Raw genomic sequence first — 20,000 nt, forward strand, 5'->3', positions numbered from 1 at the left:
TCAGCCTGGACCGAGGGTAAGCCCCCACTGCCGCAATGCATCATGGGTAAAAAAGACACCCTCCAGTGTGCGATGTATACTAGTTTTTGACTTTTCAATAGTTATATTGCACACCATCAGCCCCTTGAGGAAGAAGGGCTGTGCACAGGGATTTTGAACCTTGTAAAAAAAAAAAGGTCCTCATTGGTGTCAACATGTGTGGTTCCGTTGTTCAACTCCATTAGATTCCATTGTTTTCATTACAACTTCACACACCAGCGTCAAACTCTGCCACCACCACTGTGTTGGTTACCATTTAGTTCATAGTTTTGTCGCTGCTGCTCAATGAAATCCATTGTATTGTTTATCGAATGCTTGTCAGTGAAAAACTTTGCTGCTGGTTTGTGTGGGCAGGTGACAGACAGTGTTGGCACACTCATGTCCACACCGATGTGCAGAAGCCATTACTCTAGGTCTTGGGGTCAGGTCCCAGAGGGGGTGGTGGTGGTGACGCATGTTGTCCTTCACAGCGTTGTGTGTCAGCTGTCATGAAGGACCCTGTTAGTCCTCAGTGAAAGACATCAGGGTTTGGTGTAAGACTGAAGCCAAGGCTGCTTCAATGTCAGATGGCTAAGTCTTGTGTGTGTGTGTGTGTGCGTGCTTGTGTGTGTGTGTTACGTGTGCGTTTGTACATTTATGTATATGTGTGTGTATTTATATTTGTGTGTGTGTACGTTTGTGTGCATTTATGTATATATGTGTGTATTTATTTTGTATGTGTGTATTTATATTTATGTGTGTGTGTGTGATAGCGAGGAGCACGAGGGCCTGCGTCCCCGTAAGGCTCCGTTCCCGGCGGTGCGTGACCGTTCCCCGTTGAGGCGAGACGTGCCCCCCTCCCCCCACAGCCGCTCGGGATCCAGCATCAGCAGCCGCAGCTTCTCACCGGACAGGGGCAAGGCCCACCCATACCCACCCCCGCCCAGCAAGAGTGAGTACACACACACACACACACACACACACACACACACACACACACACACACACCCATACCCCCCGCCCAGCAAGAGTGAGTACACACACACACACACACACACACACACACACACACACACACACACACACACACCCATACCCACCCCCACCCGGCAAGAGTGAGTACACACACACACACACACACACACACACACACACACACCCATACCCACCCCCACCCGGCAAGAGTGAGTACACACACACACACCCATACCCACCCCCACCCGGCAACAGTGAGTACACACACACACACACACACCCATACCCACCCCCACCTGGCAAGAGTGAGTACACACACACACACACACCCACACACCCCCACCCGGCAAGAGTGAGTACACACACACACACACACACACACACACACACACACACACCCCGCCCGGCAAGAGTGAGTACACACACACCCATACCCACCCCCTACCGAAAAGAGTGAGCCCGGCAAGAGTGAGTACTCACGCCCTCACGCACATCACCCAGCAAGACCGAGTATACACACACATGCGCACACACACACACACATCCGTAGCCACCACCACCCGGCCCCACCCAGCCTCACCGGGCAAGACTAAGTGAGTACACACACACAGGGCCAAAATTAGTGAGTACACACAAACACACACACATAAACTGGCAAGAGTGACTACACACAGACACACACACATCCCATACCCAGTCCCGCCTGGCAAGAGTGACTACACACAGACACACATACATCCCATACCCAGTCCCGCCAGGCAAGAGTGAATATACACACACACACACACACAGCCAAACCAATCACACATACAAACTGCACATCAAAGTGATGACCGTCAAATACATACAAAAACAGATTACTCACACAGACACACACACAAAAACTCTCACCTCTACCCACCACTGCCAGGAAAGAATGAGTGTACTCACACACACACACACACATCAAGACATACTCCTCCAGAAATGACATGCACAAACACACCTTCAGCAAGTGTCCACACCAAGAACACACACATACACACACTCATACTGCTACTCAGTGCTGCCAGGAAATATTGACTGTGCACCCCACACACAGATATTTAAGAACACACACACACAGACACACAGAAAGACATAGCTCTTCTTCTTGGCAAGAGTAAACACACAAACACACACATACACACACACACACACACACACACACACACACACACACACACACACACACAGCCATCTGCGTAGGTGTCATCAAGACCTGCCAAAGTGTGACTTCAATAAGGGGCACTTGGGGAAGATGAAAGCCTTTATTCTGGACCACGCATCAAAGCCACTAACCAAATGGGGGCCGAAAAAGCACCCAGGCCAGTCATCCACCTCCTCTCTCCACACGTCTCTCTTCTTTCCTCTCTTCCTCTCCTCTTCTCCCATTCTATCTTTCTCTCTTTCCCCTCTCTTATCATCCTGTTCCCTCATTCCTGATGCTGTCCCTCCCCCTCCTCTCCTCTCCTCTTCTCTCTTCTCTTCCTCTCCTCTTCTCTCATTCCATCTTTCTCTCTTTCTCCTCTCTTATCGTCCTGTTCCCTCGTTCCCGATGCAGTCCTCTCCTCCACTCTGTGCAGTGTCCCAAATCACTCACTCAGCCTCCTACTCTCCCACTCCTCACCTGAAGGCTTTCTGTCCAAAACACTGGCCACTGTGAGGCTGCTGCACTCTGAAGTGGGCATGAGTGATTGATTTGGGACAATGCTCACATAGGCACACACTCATAAAACACACACACACACGCACGCACACACACACACACACACACACACACACACACAGAGATACAGATACATGTATACATAAATACACACACAAACAGACAAGCACACACTAATAAGCACCCACTAATAAACACACATGCATGCACAAACGCACACACTCGAAAACACACAAACGGCACACAATCACAAGCATACAAACAGAAATTGTGGGCATACACACGTACACACACTCTCTCCCAATGGGTTCTGCAGGTGTGGGCATTGGGCCCGCTGGTGCTCCTGGGTTTCATGGGGAGATGCCACGGAACCGGAGCAGTTTTGGCGAGCCGACGCCACACACACCCAGCGGTTAGTCGTACGTGTGTGTGTTTTTCTCTCTCTCTCTCTCTAGGCATGAGAGGTGCCTCCGATGGCTCCTGTGTGTGTGAAATCCACCTGGTTTTACAACATGTGATGCAGAGCCTCCCTTTTTTTTAACCCTTCAGCCGGTACCGTCACACCGGTATGACGGGAATGTTGGAAAATGAACGTTCTAAAGAATGTGTTCATTGAATTCAACATGGAATTTTAGAACCTTGCATTGTTGTGGAACAGAATCTTTTGTTAGAATGTTCAATGGTTGAGTGTGCCTCTCTCACTTCTATCTATCTATCTATCTATCTATCTATCTCTGCCACAACTTACTTTAGTGTATTTGTTACATGTACTTATACTTTCATACTTATATTTATGTATATGCACAAAGATGCGTTGGAGTGTAATTGACAAATCTTACTTTTCTCCAATTGTTTACCAACTTACTGTGTATTTACACATTGGTCCTTGCATTCTGAGTTGGTTTTCCGCATTACTGGTTCATATATGATCCTTAATTTGTAGTGGTTATGGTGGTCACTTTAGTCCAGTTTTGTGTTGTTGGAGCCCTAATAGAAATGCAGGTGTTCGGGGGTGCTACTGGCTACTGCCCCCCCCCCAAGTAGAAATGCAGGTGTTCGCTTCACATCCTCTGAGCACAGCCACCTGGAGGAAGATAGCTAATCTGTCCTCATTTCCTGTTCTCAGTTAAAGAGGTGCTACACAGTGACCTCAGACCGCCTGCACGGCACACCTGCAGCCTCTCTGTGAGACCTCTGTAGACCAGGCTCACACAGCATAGGGTGATCACAGGGATGGGTTTGGTTTAATCCAACAGAAGATCAGCACATCATCTACATATAAGCTAAAAAAGCAGCAGCTGTTTGTGCTTCAACTCAGTTTGTTTCCTCTCACTTGGTGAAGCCAAGGTTTTAATGTTGAGAGTTAGATCACTGCAGCTGGACAGAAATCATTCCTCTGTTCATCAAAGAACACCAGAGCACAGCTGTCCTGTGGGACCGTTAAAGGAGAAATCCAGCGAGAAAACCAGCGAGTTTTCACATAGAGCTCCGTTTCACGAGGTCACCGAGTACTGTCGGTACGAAAAAAATTAAAACAATTGGTTTTACCTAGCTTGAGTTGCTACAACCAGCAGTTAACGCTCACGGACATGCCCCAGTGCTGTAGCTGCCTGGCTGCGTTAGCTCAAGCTCGAGAAATGGAGATCTATGTGAAAACTCGCCGGATTTCGCCGGAGTGTGCCTGTAAAGTATGTTTCGCGGACTGACAGCATGTTTGTGTGTTGGGGATGTAGCATGGAGACCACATGTGGTTGTTAAGCTCATGGTTACGAGTGTGTTGCGAGTCAAACACGAGGTGGGATAAGCTGCAATGGGCTGATGTCATCAGACGGCCTCAGTCAAAGTGATGACACTAAACTACACCAGCCGTGTAGAGATCTTACAGAACAGTCTAGAAATGCAATACTGGTCTGGTTTTAACGCGTCTTTGGGAGTCAGACCTAGTTTGTGTTACTGGAATGGGCTTTCAGACCAGATACTTAAGCCTTTCTGTCTTCTCTGTGTTTTTGAGTTACGTTTTTAGGTTGTGTTTTCATATGCAGGCAGTTTTGAGAGACAATCGTCTTCAGACTCCTTTGGAGAGTGTTTTGTCCAGGTTGTGGGTGCTTTTAGTTTTGAAGCTGTGATCAGGCTGGTGGTAGTGTGTGCAGCTTGCAAAACGCGTGCACTGTGTTTTAATAAAACATATATGACGTTCGGACAGCTGTAATTAATTTGATTGGTGCAGCAGGGGCACAGAAGGCGAATTACCCAGTGTGCTTTTAGCAGCATGCAAAACACTGACAACGTCAATACAAAACAACTGGTGTTTTAAATTTTCAAGTTAAATGCCTTTGTTTATCTTTATGGATCTGAAAAAACAAGCATAAAAATTGATTCTGGATTTGGATTAATGACTCAATCATATCTGCCGATCAGGCTCTTCAATCAGTTCTGTCTCCATTCTCAGAGAGCTAAAAAAATTCAGATTTGCATTAATAAAAAATATATACAAATTGATTAACAGATTACCAAAATATTTGGCGATTATTTTAATAGTTGACAACAAATCAATTGTTGCAGCCCATTGTTGCAGATATTCTACATAAGATTGGATTTCGAATGTGTACAGTGTAGTCTCACCATCACCATCCACAATGGCCACAACATCCCTTGGCCTAGCGGTCAGGGCTAAGGAACATGAGACAGCGTTTCTAATCACATGCGTTTGCCCTCCCCACTCAAGTATCCCATCACCTCCCTTACTTTAGTCAGGGGTCATTAAGGCCTCATCAAAGTGTCTGAGTGTGTGTGTGTGTGTGTGTCTTTGTGTCTGTGTGTCTGTGGTTGTGGTTGTTTTGAGGAGCGTTAATTGTTTTACCTGATGCTCAGACACTCTAAATATTTACTGTGCAAGATGGATGGTGAATACTATGGCCATAACACACACACACACACTCCATGGCTTTTTATGTGAGTATTTCCTCTCTTGCACACTTTCCTCTTTGTTAAAACTTTTTGTTGCCATCCGTTTTTCAGACGATCATTTCTGCAAATCAGGGCCTCACTCTGAGTGTTAGAAGCTCAACTTGAACCCTTTGAAATGTGTGTGTGTGTGTGTGTGGCTGCCACACCAAAAGGCCAGCTGGTGCTATCTTCCATAAACCAGATCTCTCTGTTGGATTTCCTCTTCATCAAATGCTTATCTGTCAGCTGTTGGAAAGCTCTGCTTGCTTCCTCTCCTCTCTCTCTGTCTCTCTCTCCCTCTCTCTCTGTCTCTCTCTCCTGCTGTCTCTCTCTTCCTCTCCCCCACTTTCTCTTTCTTTCTCTGTCTCTCTCTCTCCTTCTCTCTCTCTCCCCTCCTCTTTTCATGAAGGTCATGCACAGGCACTTATTCCCTGCGGCCAGCATGAAAAACGTCTCTCTCCCTCTCTTTCTGCAATTCAGATAAGAGAAAAAAAAACTCATAAAAAATGAGCTCTCACGCATCATAAAACCTGAAATGCACGTCGTCTCTGCAGGTAAGTTTCCCTGAAGTTTGTTAACAGACTGTGAGCAAGGGAGAGAGAGATACGACAGAGAGAAAGAGAGAGATAAGGACAGAGAGAGAGAGAGAGAAAGAGGGCCTTGTCGTTGGGCAAGGCCCCGTGCTTGTGCTCTGGCCCCTGTTGCTCTGGCCGGGCCCCATGAAGAGCCCATAGGCCCTGTTGCTCTGGCCGGGCCCCATGGAGAGCTCTTGCCCCTGAGGGCCCTGTTGCGCTGGCCGGGCCCCATGGAGAGCTCTTGCCCCTGAGGGCCCTGTTGCTCTGGCCGGGCCCCATGGAGAGCCCATCTGGTTGTGGTTAGCAGGGGGATGTGTGGGGAGGATGCAGGATTTGTCCGAACATGTGAGAGCGTTTATCACCCGCCGTGAGTCAGGGAGAGCAGAGGAGAGGGGAGGGAGGGAGGGCCGTCGGCTAAGCGCAGCCTGGGAAAGATTCTCATGCGCGGCATTCTTAGTGTGTGTTTGGGTGTGGGGGAGCGCCAGATTCTCATGCACGGCTTTCTTAGTGTGCATGTGCACTTGTGGGGCATGCAGTGCTGGGTGTTGTTCCTGTTGGAATTATCTGCTGTTTTTCATTCTTCTGTTATTCCCTTATTCATCATTGATGTATTAATTGATTTCTCTCTCTTTCTCTTCCCCTTGCACTCTCTTTCTTTCTTTCTCCCTCTCTCTCTCGACAGAAAGGGAAAAGCCATCCGCTCCTTTTATCAGTGGGTCTCGAGATGGCTCCCCTCACAGTTCAGCTTCTGTCTCTAAGGTGAGCTCACTTCCACACAGACACTTGCATTGATGCACATGTATGCAAACAAACTCAAGCACATAGTATCGCTGAAAGATGTACAGTACATACACAAGCATATGCTCAAAAACACGTGTGTTCCAAACACCTTGAGCATATGGGCAGATTCAAGGACAAACGCCAGAGAGCACACACACACACACACACACACACACACACACACACACACACACACACACACACACACACACACAGATGACATACTCCCTTTAACACTTGCACATGCACATATGTTTCACACTCCTTGTGCACGTCAGAGTCAAGGTGGAACACAAAAATGCACACACACACACACGCACACACGCTAAAAGCCCGAGAAACAGATGTGACCAGCCAAAACAAGATCAGCGCTGTGGACTTTAATCCACTTTAAGAATGAGCTCCGCAACTCAAGCACGTGCTGGCCATTTCCCCAACATGGCCAAAACATGAGGAGGAGCAAATAGCAAATGAACTGTAGGAGGCCCACATCAACCGCCATTGGCCGTGGCCTCTCTGCTGTTGGCACCATAAGAGAGCTGATTGGCTGTCTTCTCTAGAAGTACTGTAGTTAAACCAGGATGACCTCACACACCAAACACTTAATTAGACAATGTGGATTATGAATGGTCGATGCTAAATTTTATTGTTGATGCGTCATACTGTGTTGCTATAGGTGACCTGAAATGGCTATGATAATGTGGTCTTTGGCTACTCCATGCAAATGTTCAATAACGTATGAATGATGGCTCAACGGAGAGAGAAGCAGGGTGAAGGGAAGGTAAGGCCAAGACTTTCAAACACGTGGGAACATTTTAGTGAAATAAATCAGCAAAACAGGTTGAATTCAGACTCCGAGTTGTTATCTCACGACACGAACACCCTGGAGGCGTGATCTAGAGACTAATGTTACTCTGGATGGCTACATTTTAGCGAGTAACTATTTCAGTGACCGATGGCTTGATTAGTATATGAACCCTATCATGTTAGCTACTTTGTTAAGTGCAATAGAACAGTGAATTATATTAATAATAATGCTACATGTGTTTATTCTGCATTTAGCATGCAGGAACCATGACAAATTATGGTGGCCTATATTGGCCAGCTATGATGAACTACAGTATAGCGGCTTATGGTACGGCCAGATTAGTCGACTACCAAAATAATCGTTAGTTGCAACCCTACATGTACATGTAGAAGTCCATTTCAAAACCTATTCAAATCTCTACATATCTCTAATGCACCCTTAACTTAACATCGCTGCCTAGGCGTCAGTAGCCTACCAACGGCAGGCTATTCCTTTCAGATGGTAGTTTATCCATCTAGTGTCTAACAGATGAAAAGGTAAATGGACTGTATTTATATAGCGCGCTTCCACTCTTCTGAACACTCAAAGCGATTTACAATTTTATACCTCACATTCACCCATTCATACACACAAACACCACTGGCGGAGACTGGCTTGCAAGTTAACCTATTAAACATCATTACCTAGCTGTCAGACCTGAAGGCCTGATACTCGTGCACAACCACGGTGTTCTAACAGCTTTAAGGTTTTGCTGTTATCCAATCGCACTAATGAAAGTGTGGTAGTTTGTGGTTTAGGGTTGTTTGTGTGGCGTGTAAGCAGGCCCTGGGTGTGCCAGGCTATCAGATGGTAATCAGACGGCAATGTTGGGGGCATCACCACGGCGATGTCCCATGTGGGTCTGGCCACCCAGGTAGCGTCACATGGACAGAGAGAAAATGGGTCATTAGCTATCGGTTGATCTACAGCCAGTGCCACAGCCTTTGCGGTGACTCTGAGAGTTGGCCTGAGTCAGTCTCTCTCTCTCTCTCTCTCTCTGTCTGTCTGTCTCTCTTTCTCTCTCTCAATTCAATTCAATTCAAATATGCTTTATTGGCACAACAAATCATATGATGTATTGCCAAAGCGTTTACAGGAATAATAATAATTACTAAAAGTAAACAAACAAACATTTACACTTCATCAATACACTCTCTACAATCTCTCTACAATCTCCCTTAATATGTCTATCTTCTTCCTGTAATTTCCATCCTGTTTGTCTTTGGGTCCGAAACACAATTACATCAGGCTTGTGGAGTTCTCAAAGGGTCTTCTTACCATCTTTATATGTCTCTATGCTCTGTTTCTATTTCTTGTCTCTCTTCTCTCTCTATCACTCTCTCTCTCTATTTCTATCTCTCTCTCTCTCTATCCCTCTCTCTCTCTCTCTCTCCTCTCTCAACTATCCTGATCTCTTCAGTATCCCATCCCCTTGAGACATCATGTCATGTCAAAAAAAGACGGTACAGAAAAACAAAAAAGAAAAAAATAGTTCCTCTGCCCCAACTGTCTGAAAAGTGGCTGGGCAGCAGTTTCTACATTTGGCTGGCATTCACTTGTCTTTCATCTTTTTATGTTGTTGAGTTATTTCTTGTCCTGCCCCGACACACACACACACACACACACACACACACACACACACACACACACACACACACAGACAGTCCAATGTGTTTTAGAGTGCTAGCACACTGTTCACCATCGCCTTTGATTGCCTGGGACGCGTTTATTTTCCTTTTGTTGATTTACCCATCATTATCTGAAATGTGAATGTATACACATCACACTGGTTGCCCTACTTCAAGTGTTGATTAGTGTGTGTGTGTGTGTGTGTGTGTGTGTGTGTGTGTGTGTGTGTGTGTGTGTGTGTGTGTGTGTGTGTGTGTGTGTGTGTGTGTGTGTTAAGGCAAAGCCCTGTGAGCCTGTGGGGTGTGGCTGTGTGATCGCGTGTGTCACGCGCCATGACACACACACACACACACACACACACCACAGACACTCCCCTACCCGCTACTGTGTCACGAGCACATAGTTCTTTTTAAACTCATTTAATGCTTAAACTCAACTCCACTCTACTCCACTCTGGCTTGGCTTGGCTTGGCTTAGCTCGTCCGGGCAAAACACGCGCCCTGCAGAGAATCTGCTTACGCAGGACGCTCATCTATCCTGCTGTGTCATCACGCAGGCAGCCTGACTAGAATACGCAAAATAAATGGAGCAGTAAACAAGCAAACAAATGAGTAAACGCAGCAGAGTGCAATTCAGCGCTTTTTTTTTGGACAAGAGCGCAGCCCCCTCCTCATTTCCTTGATCAGTGGGCTACTGCTCCATGCTGCCTGGATGCACTAACCCAGCGGTTCTCAAACTTTTCACAATGAGTACCACCCACGAAAACAATAGGCTCTCCAAGCACCACCATTATGACCGGCATTAAAATACAGGTGCGTATAGGCCAATTCAACTACATATTTTACATTGTACATACTGTTGTTGCGTTGTCAAGTCTTTATGAAACTTTCTTTATGAACCACTGCACTAACCAACTAGATAAAACAGAATGCTATTCAGCCTTTTTTTTTTTTTGACCATGAACCCCCCCCTCCCCCTGCCCTCTGGATCAGTTCATGTCCCTGACCGCGTCGCTCCCATGGAACTGATCTGATACATATGCAGTAGGAGGCCTTTTCTGCTGCCGAGTGATGAGAGCGGTTTGCCTCCAGGACTTCAAAAGGGCGTTTGTGTGTTTGGGGTGGAGTTTGTGATGGCGTTCAGTTGCATGAGTTTGTATGTGCTTTAGCGTGTGTGTGTGTGTGTGTGTTTGTGTCTGTGTGTGTAATGCCGTTCAGTGCGAGTTGCTTTTATGTTTGTGTGTGTGTGTTTGTGTGTGTGTGTGTGTGTGTAATGCCGTTCAGTTGCGTTACTTGCTTTTATGTGTGTGTGTGTGTGTGTGTGTGTGTGTGTGTGTGTGTGTGTGTGTTGCTTTTATGTGTGTGTGTGTGTGTGTGTGTGATGGCGTTCAGTTGCGTGTGTGTGTGTGTGTGTGTGTGTGTGTGTGTGTGTGTGTGTGTGTGTGTGTGTACGTGTGAATGCTTTTCCTACTATAGCAGATAACCCCTCTCCTGCATGCCTGGATGAAAGGAGGTTCCTGTTGAAAGCCTGCTGGCTTTGAAAGTTGCCTCCAGCTCCCTGCAGCGAGGCGGTGTGCTCAGAGACCTCACCCGTAACCCTGCGTGACGCCCATCAAAAGACTTGTTCCGGGGTGACCTTAGCTTGCATGTCGCCACAGACGCTGGGCTGTGTATGCGCTCTGCCGTATGTGTGGAACAAAGGGCAGGACGTACACACACACACACACACACACAGTGGATTTGGGCAGAGAGCAACCCCACACTGGTTGAGTCCTGTTTGCTGTTTCCATGTAGTGTTGCTTCATATCGTCCTCTCTCTCTCTCTGCCTCCCTCTATTATCTTTGCTTCTTTGATCTCTCTCTCTCTCTCGCTCACTCATGCTCACTCTTTTTCTCTCTCTTTCATGTCCTCCTTTTTCTTTTATCCAGTGTCTTGCATGATTTTACTCTATGGTCATTGACTCTCTCTCTCTCTCTCTCTCTCTTCTCTTTCTCTCTCTCTCTCTCTCACTCGCTCGCTCGCTCACTCATGCTCACTCTTTTTCTCTCTCTTTCATATCCTCCTTTTTCTTTTATCCAGTGTCTTGCATGATTTAACTCTACGGTCATTGACTCTCTCTCTCTCCCTCTCTCTCTCTCTCTCTCTCTCTCTCTCTCTCTCTCTCTCTCTCTCTCTCTCTCTCTCTCTCTCTCTCTCTCTCATATCCTCCTTTTTCTTTTATCCAGTGTCTTGCATGATTTTGCTCCATGGATTTTGATTAGCATGTCTCTCATTCTCACTCTGTGTCTGTGCCCTTACTCATGTGTTCACTGCACCATGTGTCTGTGCCCTTACTCATGTGTTCACTGCACCATGTGTCTGTGCCCTTACTCATGTGTTCACTGCACCATGTGTCTGTGCCCTTACTCATGTGTTCACTGCACCATGTGTCTGCATATCATACGTGTTTTCCTTTCACTCCCTGCTCTACACTACCTCTAGCTCTCCTTCATTCTTCATCTTTCCTTTTCTTTTTATACCTTTCTGTCTGTCTCTATCCATCTCTCTCTCTCTCTCTCTCTCTCTCTCTCTCTCTCTCTCTCTCTCTCTCTCTCTCTCAATTCAATGCAATTCAATTCAGTTCAAAAGCTTTATTGGCATGACTGAACAGTATTGCCTTAGCATTAATACAATATAAGTAGTAGTAAAAATAAGCATGAAACGTAAGTATATCATGATAGTACTTAAAATGACATATTATAAAAATAAAAGATAAATTAAAAAAGAAAGAAAAAAATCTCTCCTGCCTCTCTCTCTCCTCTCTCCTTCCTCTCACTGTGCTATTTTCCTCTCTCTTCATTCATGTCTCCCTCTCTGTGACTATCTCTCACATCGAGCTGATAAGCTGAGTCACGCTGGACGTCGGCCACTAGCCTCCGCGCCGGACGCTGCTCCAGCGTTGCCGTGGGCGACTACAGAGACAGGGGAAACTAATTGGGAGCCGAGCAAATGGCAAAGGGGTTTATTTTAAGACCCTCTCGGCCTCTCGCTGTCCAGTCCTTTCCTTTCAGCGTCTCTCTAGCCCATTCTAGTCCAGTTGAGGGGAGGGAGTGTAAGCCATGCCCCCGCTGCCCCTTCCCCTATCCCCTGCCTGACTTGTACCCTCAAGTGTATACACAGCTAATGAGCAGTAGGCCTGCTCATCCCGCTCGGCCTGACGCACTCGGAAGCAGGAGATGGAGACGCAGATCGAGATGGAGAGGGGAGGATGCGCCAGTGCCATCCCATCCCGCCCGAACGCAGTGCTGCGCTACGCTACGCACTGCCAGGCTGACGGGGGTGGGGGGGGGGGGGGCAGGCCTAGGAGCAATTCCTCAGGCTCCAATGGCCACTCATCAATCCATTATATGCATCTTGTAAATCTATAACCTTACCAAAGCCAGAATCCAAGTATAGATTGAATTTTTAGTCCTTCAGATTGAGAATGTTCACCTCCTTGGCTGTTGTTGCCATTGACGTCATTGAAGCTACTGACTTTCGTTCTGTGTTTATATATCTATCAAGTCTCTCTAATCCATGAGGAGGGGAGTCACTGGGGCATGTAGATGCACCACGCCCCATTTCCTAGCAACGTAGTCAGGATTTTTTTTTTTTGAGCTCCTTCACCTCAAGAGACCATGGAGTCGAGATGGTCCAACGCTGATGTAAAATTAAATCAAGATGTCCTCACTACGCAGAGGTTTGTCAGCTGTGTGTACTTGTGTTGTACTACGCAGAGGTTTGTCAGCTGGAGCCTATGCAGAGTAAATAGACGGGCACCCTTTGGATAGTTACGTTTGATCTGGGCAGACTAGAATAGGGTCTAGCTCTGTGTGTAGTAAAATATTGTGTGTAGGTGTCTGAGGCTTGATGGTGTTTTATGCCCCCAACGTCGTCTTCCAGGCAGCGATGCCACCACTGACTTAAAGGCACCTAATCCTAAACCTAACCCTAACCCTAACCTTAACCCATGCCTAACCCTAGCGCCTTCCAGGCAGCACTTCCTTGAAGACAACGTTGGGAGCATAAAATACCAAGAAACGTGTGTGAGCTGATGTTTGGTGAGCATTCTGGTGCATAATGGCTTCTGTGCATCACCTGGGTGGGTGCTACACGTTGGTGGTGATTAGTGAGGTTCCCCCTTCACTTAATAGTGCTTTTTCGGTGCCTTGAAAGCATTATATAAGTGCAATGTGTTGTTATTGTTAGGTACTCTGAGTGATGTTAGTTGTCTTCTGTCTGAACCTGTCTCCATGTAAGCTGTGCGTGCGTGCATGTGTGCGTGTGTGTGTGTGTGTGTGTGTGTAGTTAAGTTAATACCTGTGCTTGTGCCTGCACCTCACCCACTCCCTCTCCCTGGCCTGCAGGAGGAAGCTGTGCTGACAGACCCCCTGACAGACGAAGCCCCGCCCAGCACAGAGGAGCCCTCCGCCACCTTCTACGAGGACTTCCAGGAGCGGAGAGGCCAGGCCATCGCTGCTAAAGCGCGCGAGATCGAGAAGGTTGGTGTCCACACTGCCCAGGAGATGACCTAGATCTGGAATTCTAGATGCTAGAAGCTAGAATGACTAGATGTTGGAGACACTAAAAGCTAGAAGCTTTTCTTGGCTAGTTGAAAGAAAGCTGGTTGTGTGTGTGTGTGTGTGTGTGTGTGTGTGTGTGTGTGTGTTAATCCTGCACACAAACAGAGGCATTCTCCTGTGCTCTCAGTTGTCTTTGTTCCTTCTCTCAGTCTCTCTCCACAGAGAAGCTGAAAGTCTGTTGTTCTGGTACTTTAGGGAAATAATTGGATTATACCGCAAGGCTCCCCTCACTTGTCACTCTATGTCCTTCTCCTCTTCCTCTCCTCTCCTCTCCTCTCTTCTCCTCTCCTTTCCTTGCCACACTCTTACTTTTGTTTCCTCTTCTCTCCTCCTTTCCTCCTCTTCTCCTCTTTTCCTTACTCCTCAGCTGTGATGTTGAAGCCAGGGAGAGGTGTCTGAGTCAGAGTCTGTCTGTGTGTGGGTCAAAAGGAGCCAACGATGAGAGAGATGATGAATCTGAGCAACAGAAGAGCACAAAGTGCTCTCTCTTTTTTTCCCTTTATGACATCATTCCCTGTGTTCTAGGTCAGGCGGTGATGATTGTGCTGTGCCGCTGAGTCTTGGAACATGATTTCCCAGTAACAAAGATGGTGTGAAGGAAGCATTGCGGGGGTGAGAACCACCACAGCAGGCAATAGTAAACATGGACATGGAGTCAGTCCATGCACTGTTATTAAACCTACCACTTTGCCCTCTCTCTCTCTCTCTCTCAAATTCTCAAATTCAAATTGAAATAATAGCCTTACCATTCACTGTTCGTTCACTTGACTGTTCATGTTCTCTCTCCATGTGTTCTGTTAAAACTCATTTACATTCTCTCTCTCTCTCTCTCTCTCTCTCTCTCTCTCTCTCTCTCTCTCTCTCCTTTTCCCCCTTCACGGCCCTACTTTAGCACAATCTTTCTGCTCTCCCTCCATCTCTGTCATTCTCTCTCTCTCTCTCTCTCTCTCTCTCTCTCTCTCTCTCTCTCTCTCCCCTCTCCCCCTCTTTCTCTCTTGGTCTCTTTAAACCCGAGACAGCGAGTGGAGCGCTGCCCGGAGTGAAGCGTCAGGCCTCCCGTGGCAACCCGACCCACTGCGAGCGCTCGCTGACTCTGCACATTCCCCTCCCCCTACCCCTACCCCACCCCGCCCCAAACACCCCTCTCAGAGAAAATGTGAAAAACATGTTTAATGTGGAGCGGTGTGTGTGTGTGTGTGTGTGTGTGTGTGCCGATTGTGGAGTGTTGCGCTGTGAGATCCCCCAACAGCCTGTGCCAAGTGCTTTTTGGAAGCCATTTAGACAGAGTTTAAATCATTAGCTTTTCTTCTTAAATGTCATTGCGTCGCATTCCTTGTTTTATGTTTATGACTATCTGTGTTTATTTGAAGCAACTGTTGCCATGCATTTCACTGAAGGATCATAGACTGCCTTTCAAACCACTCTCCTCCTTTCCTCCCCCTCTCCTCCTCCTCCTTTCCTCCCCCTCTTAACCTCCTCCTCCTCTTCCTCCTCCTCCTCCTCCTCCTCTCCTCTCCTCTCCTCTCCTCTCCTCCTCCTCCTTTCCTCCCCCTCTTAACCTCCTCCTCCTCCTCCTCTCCTCTCCTCTCCTCTCCTCTCCTCTCCTCCTTCTCCTTCTCCTCCAGGGCCTTGGGTTTCTCTCCATATACATGACTAATTGAGGTGTGTTTGGATTTCCCCGCCACTACACGCATAGTTCAGTGACATTATATGGATACCTCTCTGGTCCCGAGCCCTCTCATTTCCCACTACACACACACACACACACCGTAATGTTTTACTGTTTAACACACACACACACCGTAATGTTTCAATGTTTAACACACACACACCGTAATGTTTCAATGTTTAACACACACACACCGTAATGTTTCACTGTTTAACAAGTGTCAACCAGATGTTTAGCTTTCCCCTCAATCTGGTCTAGCCATCTCATCCCTCGCGCACGCAACACACACACACACACACATGCACATGCACCCTACTCGCTGTATGTGTATACCCATGGCTTTCTCACAAAAGCATTTATCCACCTTGGCGTGCTTGTGTGTGTGTGTGTGTGTGTGTGTGTTCGTGTGTATGAGATTTGTTTTTCTTGCCAAGTAAAAGTGCAGCCAGAGCCATACTGTGTGTGTATCAATCAGGCTGCAGAGGTGGAAGTGGATTTTGTTTACTTTGGCAGCAGCACAAGCCTCCCCCTCCTGTCCCACCAGAGCACTTAGCTGGAGCACTCTTTCTGTTTCGACAGTCTCTCTCTCTCTCTCTCTCTCTCTCTCTCTCTCTCTCTCTCTCTCTCTCTCTCTCTCTCTCTCTCTCTCTCTCTCTCACATATCGTTCTCTCACTCCTCCATCACTTTTCACTGTCTCTCACCATGTCTTTCTCATCCTCTCTACTTGCTCCTCACTCTCTCCTTCATGTCTCTCTTAGACATGCATACACTTTCATTAACTTTCCCTCCTTCCTCTTCTTTCATTCTCTCTCTCTCTCTCTCTGCTTCTAAGTCTCCATTCTTCATCTCCCTCCATCCACCTTGTGCACTGGTGGATGTTCCCCTCCTCCACAGAAAGATGGCTGGCGAGACGTCTCTCAACAGCTGCGAGGGCCCGCATGGAGACCGCTCGCTGGCCTGGCCTTGCCGGCTGGCTGCATTAGTGGAGGTGTGATGGCGGCTTCTGTTGCCTGCCTGTCTGGGCTCAAGGCCCAGTAGCAATCCCAGGGTCATGGGTTCGAGTCCCACCGTGGCCGAGTTCAGTCTAAAGTAGAAGCCTGCTCTGAACTGTGTGTTGCTTGAGTTTAAGCGTTGTTTGTGACCGACTAACTGACTGACTGGGATTTCGATGTCAGAGATGTGTGTTTGATGTTTGTACACACTCTGCATCAATGAGTGGAGGCGTTTTTTTTCAGAGACTGCTGCTTTTACTCAGTGAGAGTCAGATAGTTACTGGTTGCACTTTTAAAAAGTTTAACATGTGAGTTTATGTCGAGATGACAAGACTGTTCATAAGGGCAAAATGCACACGTTCACATACAATGTTAGGTGAGTTCAAACAGTGTTTGAGCATTTTAAATAACAGTGTGGTGAGGAGGAACGTTTTATAGCTTGTGGCGGTTTGAGTTTTAAAGAGTTCAACCTTTTTCAGTTTTAAGAGCCTGGGTTGGGAATGTTGACCTCCCTGTTGCTGGGCTCAAACAACCCCGAAGCGTGAAGCAGCGATCACGAGGATAGAAACACAAGCCTCTTTCTCCATTCTCTGTCTTAAAGTGCAACGTCACGCTTTTGAGTTAATAAACTAAAGTTAATAACACTAAAACTACTTTTTTGCGGTTTTTCTGCCACTGCATTGTGTCGTCTGGTCTCGTCTGGTTTCGTCTCCGAGCTTTAGATGTCTGCTGTTCCCTCGTGGAACACAGAGCATCTCAGTGTTCTATAAAAGAACCTTTGCGACGGAGGGAGAAACATGGAATTCTTTTCAAGTGTGAGGGAGAGACACATAAAGCCTGGGGATGGGAATTGATAGGCTGTCTGTAAAGAAAGACAGACGTTTGAGCTGTGGCTTTGAATGAAAATAATAAGGGGAAATGTAGACAGTAATTTGTATAAAAAAAGAGGAACGAGGCAGATCCGAATATCATTTGCCCCAGTTCACTGCTTTGTTATAAGCCAGTCCTTACCATAATGTATAATTCCTTCATTTGTTCTACATCTCATTCTCCCAATATTGGAAGGTAATTTGATGTGAAGGAATGATGTATTTTATTGAAGGATTAAAGGCATGTTATAGGATGCTGATAAAAAGACTTCATTCCTCTTTGAACTTAGTTACATGAACTGAAAATGTCAGAACAAATGGAGAGGGTTGGGTTGGGGGTGGGGGCAGTAGTGAGATGGGAAGTGAATTAGTGCTGAGTAATTACCCCATAAAGGTCAGTAGACTTGGTTTTGCCCCTCCAATCCCCAATGCTGCATTTGCCCCTATTACCCCCAGTCATAGACACAGGGCACGCATTAAACATTCAGTGTCGGGGCCCAGTCACGAAGTCATGTCATTAAAGCAGCCACGCTTTTCAAAATGCCAGGCAATCCTCCTCACCCCCCCCCCCTTTCTCTCTCTCTCTCTCTCTCTCTCTCTCTCTCTCTCTATATCTCTCTCTCTCTCTCTCTTTCCTTCTTCTTTCTTTCTTTATTTCTCTCTCTCTCGCTCTCTATCTCGTGCTTTCTTTCGTTCTTCTTTCTTTTTTTTCTGTCTCTCTCTCTCTCTCTCTCTCTCTCTCTCTCTCTCTCTCTCTCTCTCTCTCTCTCTCTCTCTCTCTCTATGCAAACTGCTATCTGTGTGTGGTCATCGTTTTACAGTAATTTGTTATGTAATGAGGTCATTTACAGTGGGTCCTGGCCCGGAGGGGATTGTACAAGCGTTACCCGAGCCAGATAACAGAACAGAACTGCTTATCTGAGATCAATGCGTGCCAATGTATCATGAAGTTTGTTTATCTACAGTACTGTTAAGGTGATTGCTTTAAATACACCTGCAACTTTATGGAGATGGATCTTTTGAAGAGCACGGAACAGATATTAATCAGTTTCAACACCCAGATATCTATACACCTCACTAATATGATTTCTGACCATTTGTATTGGCCTTGTTCTGTTGCCTGGGTTAAAACAGCACAGTTTTATCACGCACATCCAGGGATAATCCAGGTGCAGGATCGAAGATACGGTTACCAGACAAAGTGAAGATCCGCACACTAGAGGTCCCATTGAAGTATTTTGTATGTAAATAAAAACTACTTCAATGGGAGCTCTACAGTGTGCGGATCTTCACTTTGTCCTGTTGTCTGGGTTAACCTGGAGGAAGAGCTGATGGTTGCCTATGATTTGGCCTCTAGATATAAAAAAGGAGCTAGATAATTTATTAGGTGGGGTTATTAGTCCATCAATCGTGTGCGTGTGCGTGTGCGTGTGTGTGTGTGTGAGGGGGCGAACAGTCAGATTCCACCCTGCTTCCTCTCTTGACCTCCTCGCAGTTCAGCTTGTGCCTTGCTAATTAAGATAAGAACACTGTGAGGAGTCATTTCTGGAACTTTATAAACACACACACACAGACACACACACAGACAGAGAGAGAGAGCCTGCCTGGCCTTCCTGTGTACCCCTCTGCCATCTCTCAGACATATCAGCACCACCAGCTCATACAATGCATAGTGGCATGGGAGTACACGGATGTTTGGCCTGATACACACACACACACACACACACACACACACTCACACACACTCACTCACTCACTCACACGCTCATATGCTCATATGTACACTCTCAACATCCGCAACTGTGGACATACTCAAGCCTATTGATGTTCATGTGCAAACAAACTAGTATCCTTACACGCATCCACATTTCAACATTTTTTAACATGTCATCCTACATCCTACGTACACATATGCATGTATCCAACACACACACACACACACACACACACACACACACACACACTCACAAGACATGAATGACAATCCTTCCCCAAACCCTCTATCATATAGCAGGTAGTACACACATTCACACACTCAATCTTGTGTGTGTGTGTGTGTGTGTGTGTGTGTGTGTGTGTGTAGGTCAGAGTAGCTCTTCCTGTTTGATTGGGTAACAGGGGTGTGGGTACAGGAAGTATGTGAGGGAGTGGGGGGTGGAACCCGGAAATGCCTCTGCCGCCATCCCACATTCTTCTCGTTGTTGTGGCTCAGGTTCTCCACTCTCCTTGGGACTGCCCTGTCCCGTCCGTTTGAACCCAATCAACACATACACACACACGCATGCACACACACATGCACACACTCACACCTCCCTTCTGTTTTGACCCTAATCAAACCCATCCTGGCCACTTTCATGTTTTGATAAAAAAAAAATATCCTGAAACTAATCCTATTAACTTTCAATTGTTTA

The 20,000-nt window shown here is 46.8% G+C and overlaps 1 protein-coding gene across 1 annotated transcript in view; it reads left to right on the top strand.

Annotated features, from left to right (window-relative positions):
• The window catches only part of pphln1 (periphilin 1), a 40,318-nt gene that overhangs the window by 12,431 nt on the left and 7,887 nt on the right, over nucleotides 1–20,000 (top strand). The window contains exons 6-10 of the mRNA XM_048267608.1: nucleotides 1–16; nucleotides 792–970; nucleotides 2,997–3,092; nucleotides 6,884–6,960; nucleotides 13,843–13,977. The exon at nucleotides 1–16 is cut by the window's left edge and continues 125 nt beyond it. Coding sequence (XP_048123565.1) covers nucleotides 1–16; nucleotides 792–970; nucleotides 2,997–3,092; nucleotides 6,884–6,960; nucleotides 13,843–13,977 — 503 coding nt within the window. The remainder of the gene's footprint in view (nucleotides 17–791; nucleotides 971–2,996; nucleotides 3,093–6,883; nucleotides 6,961–13,842; nucleotides 13,978–20,000) is intronic.

The sequence above is a fragment of the Alosa alosa genome, chromosome 17 (assembly GCF_017589495.1).
Source record: "Alosa alosa isolate M-15738 ecotype Scorff River chromosome 17, AALO_Geno_1.1, whole genome shotgun sequence".
NCBI classification, from domain to species: domain Eukaryota; kingdom Metazoa; phylum Chordata; class Actinopteri; order Clupeiformes; family Clupeidae; genus Alosa; species Alosa alosa.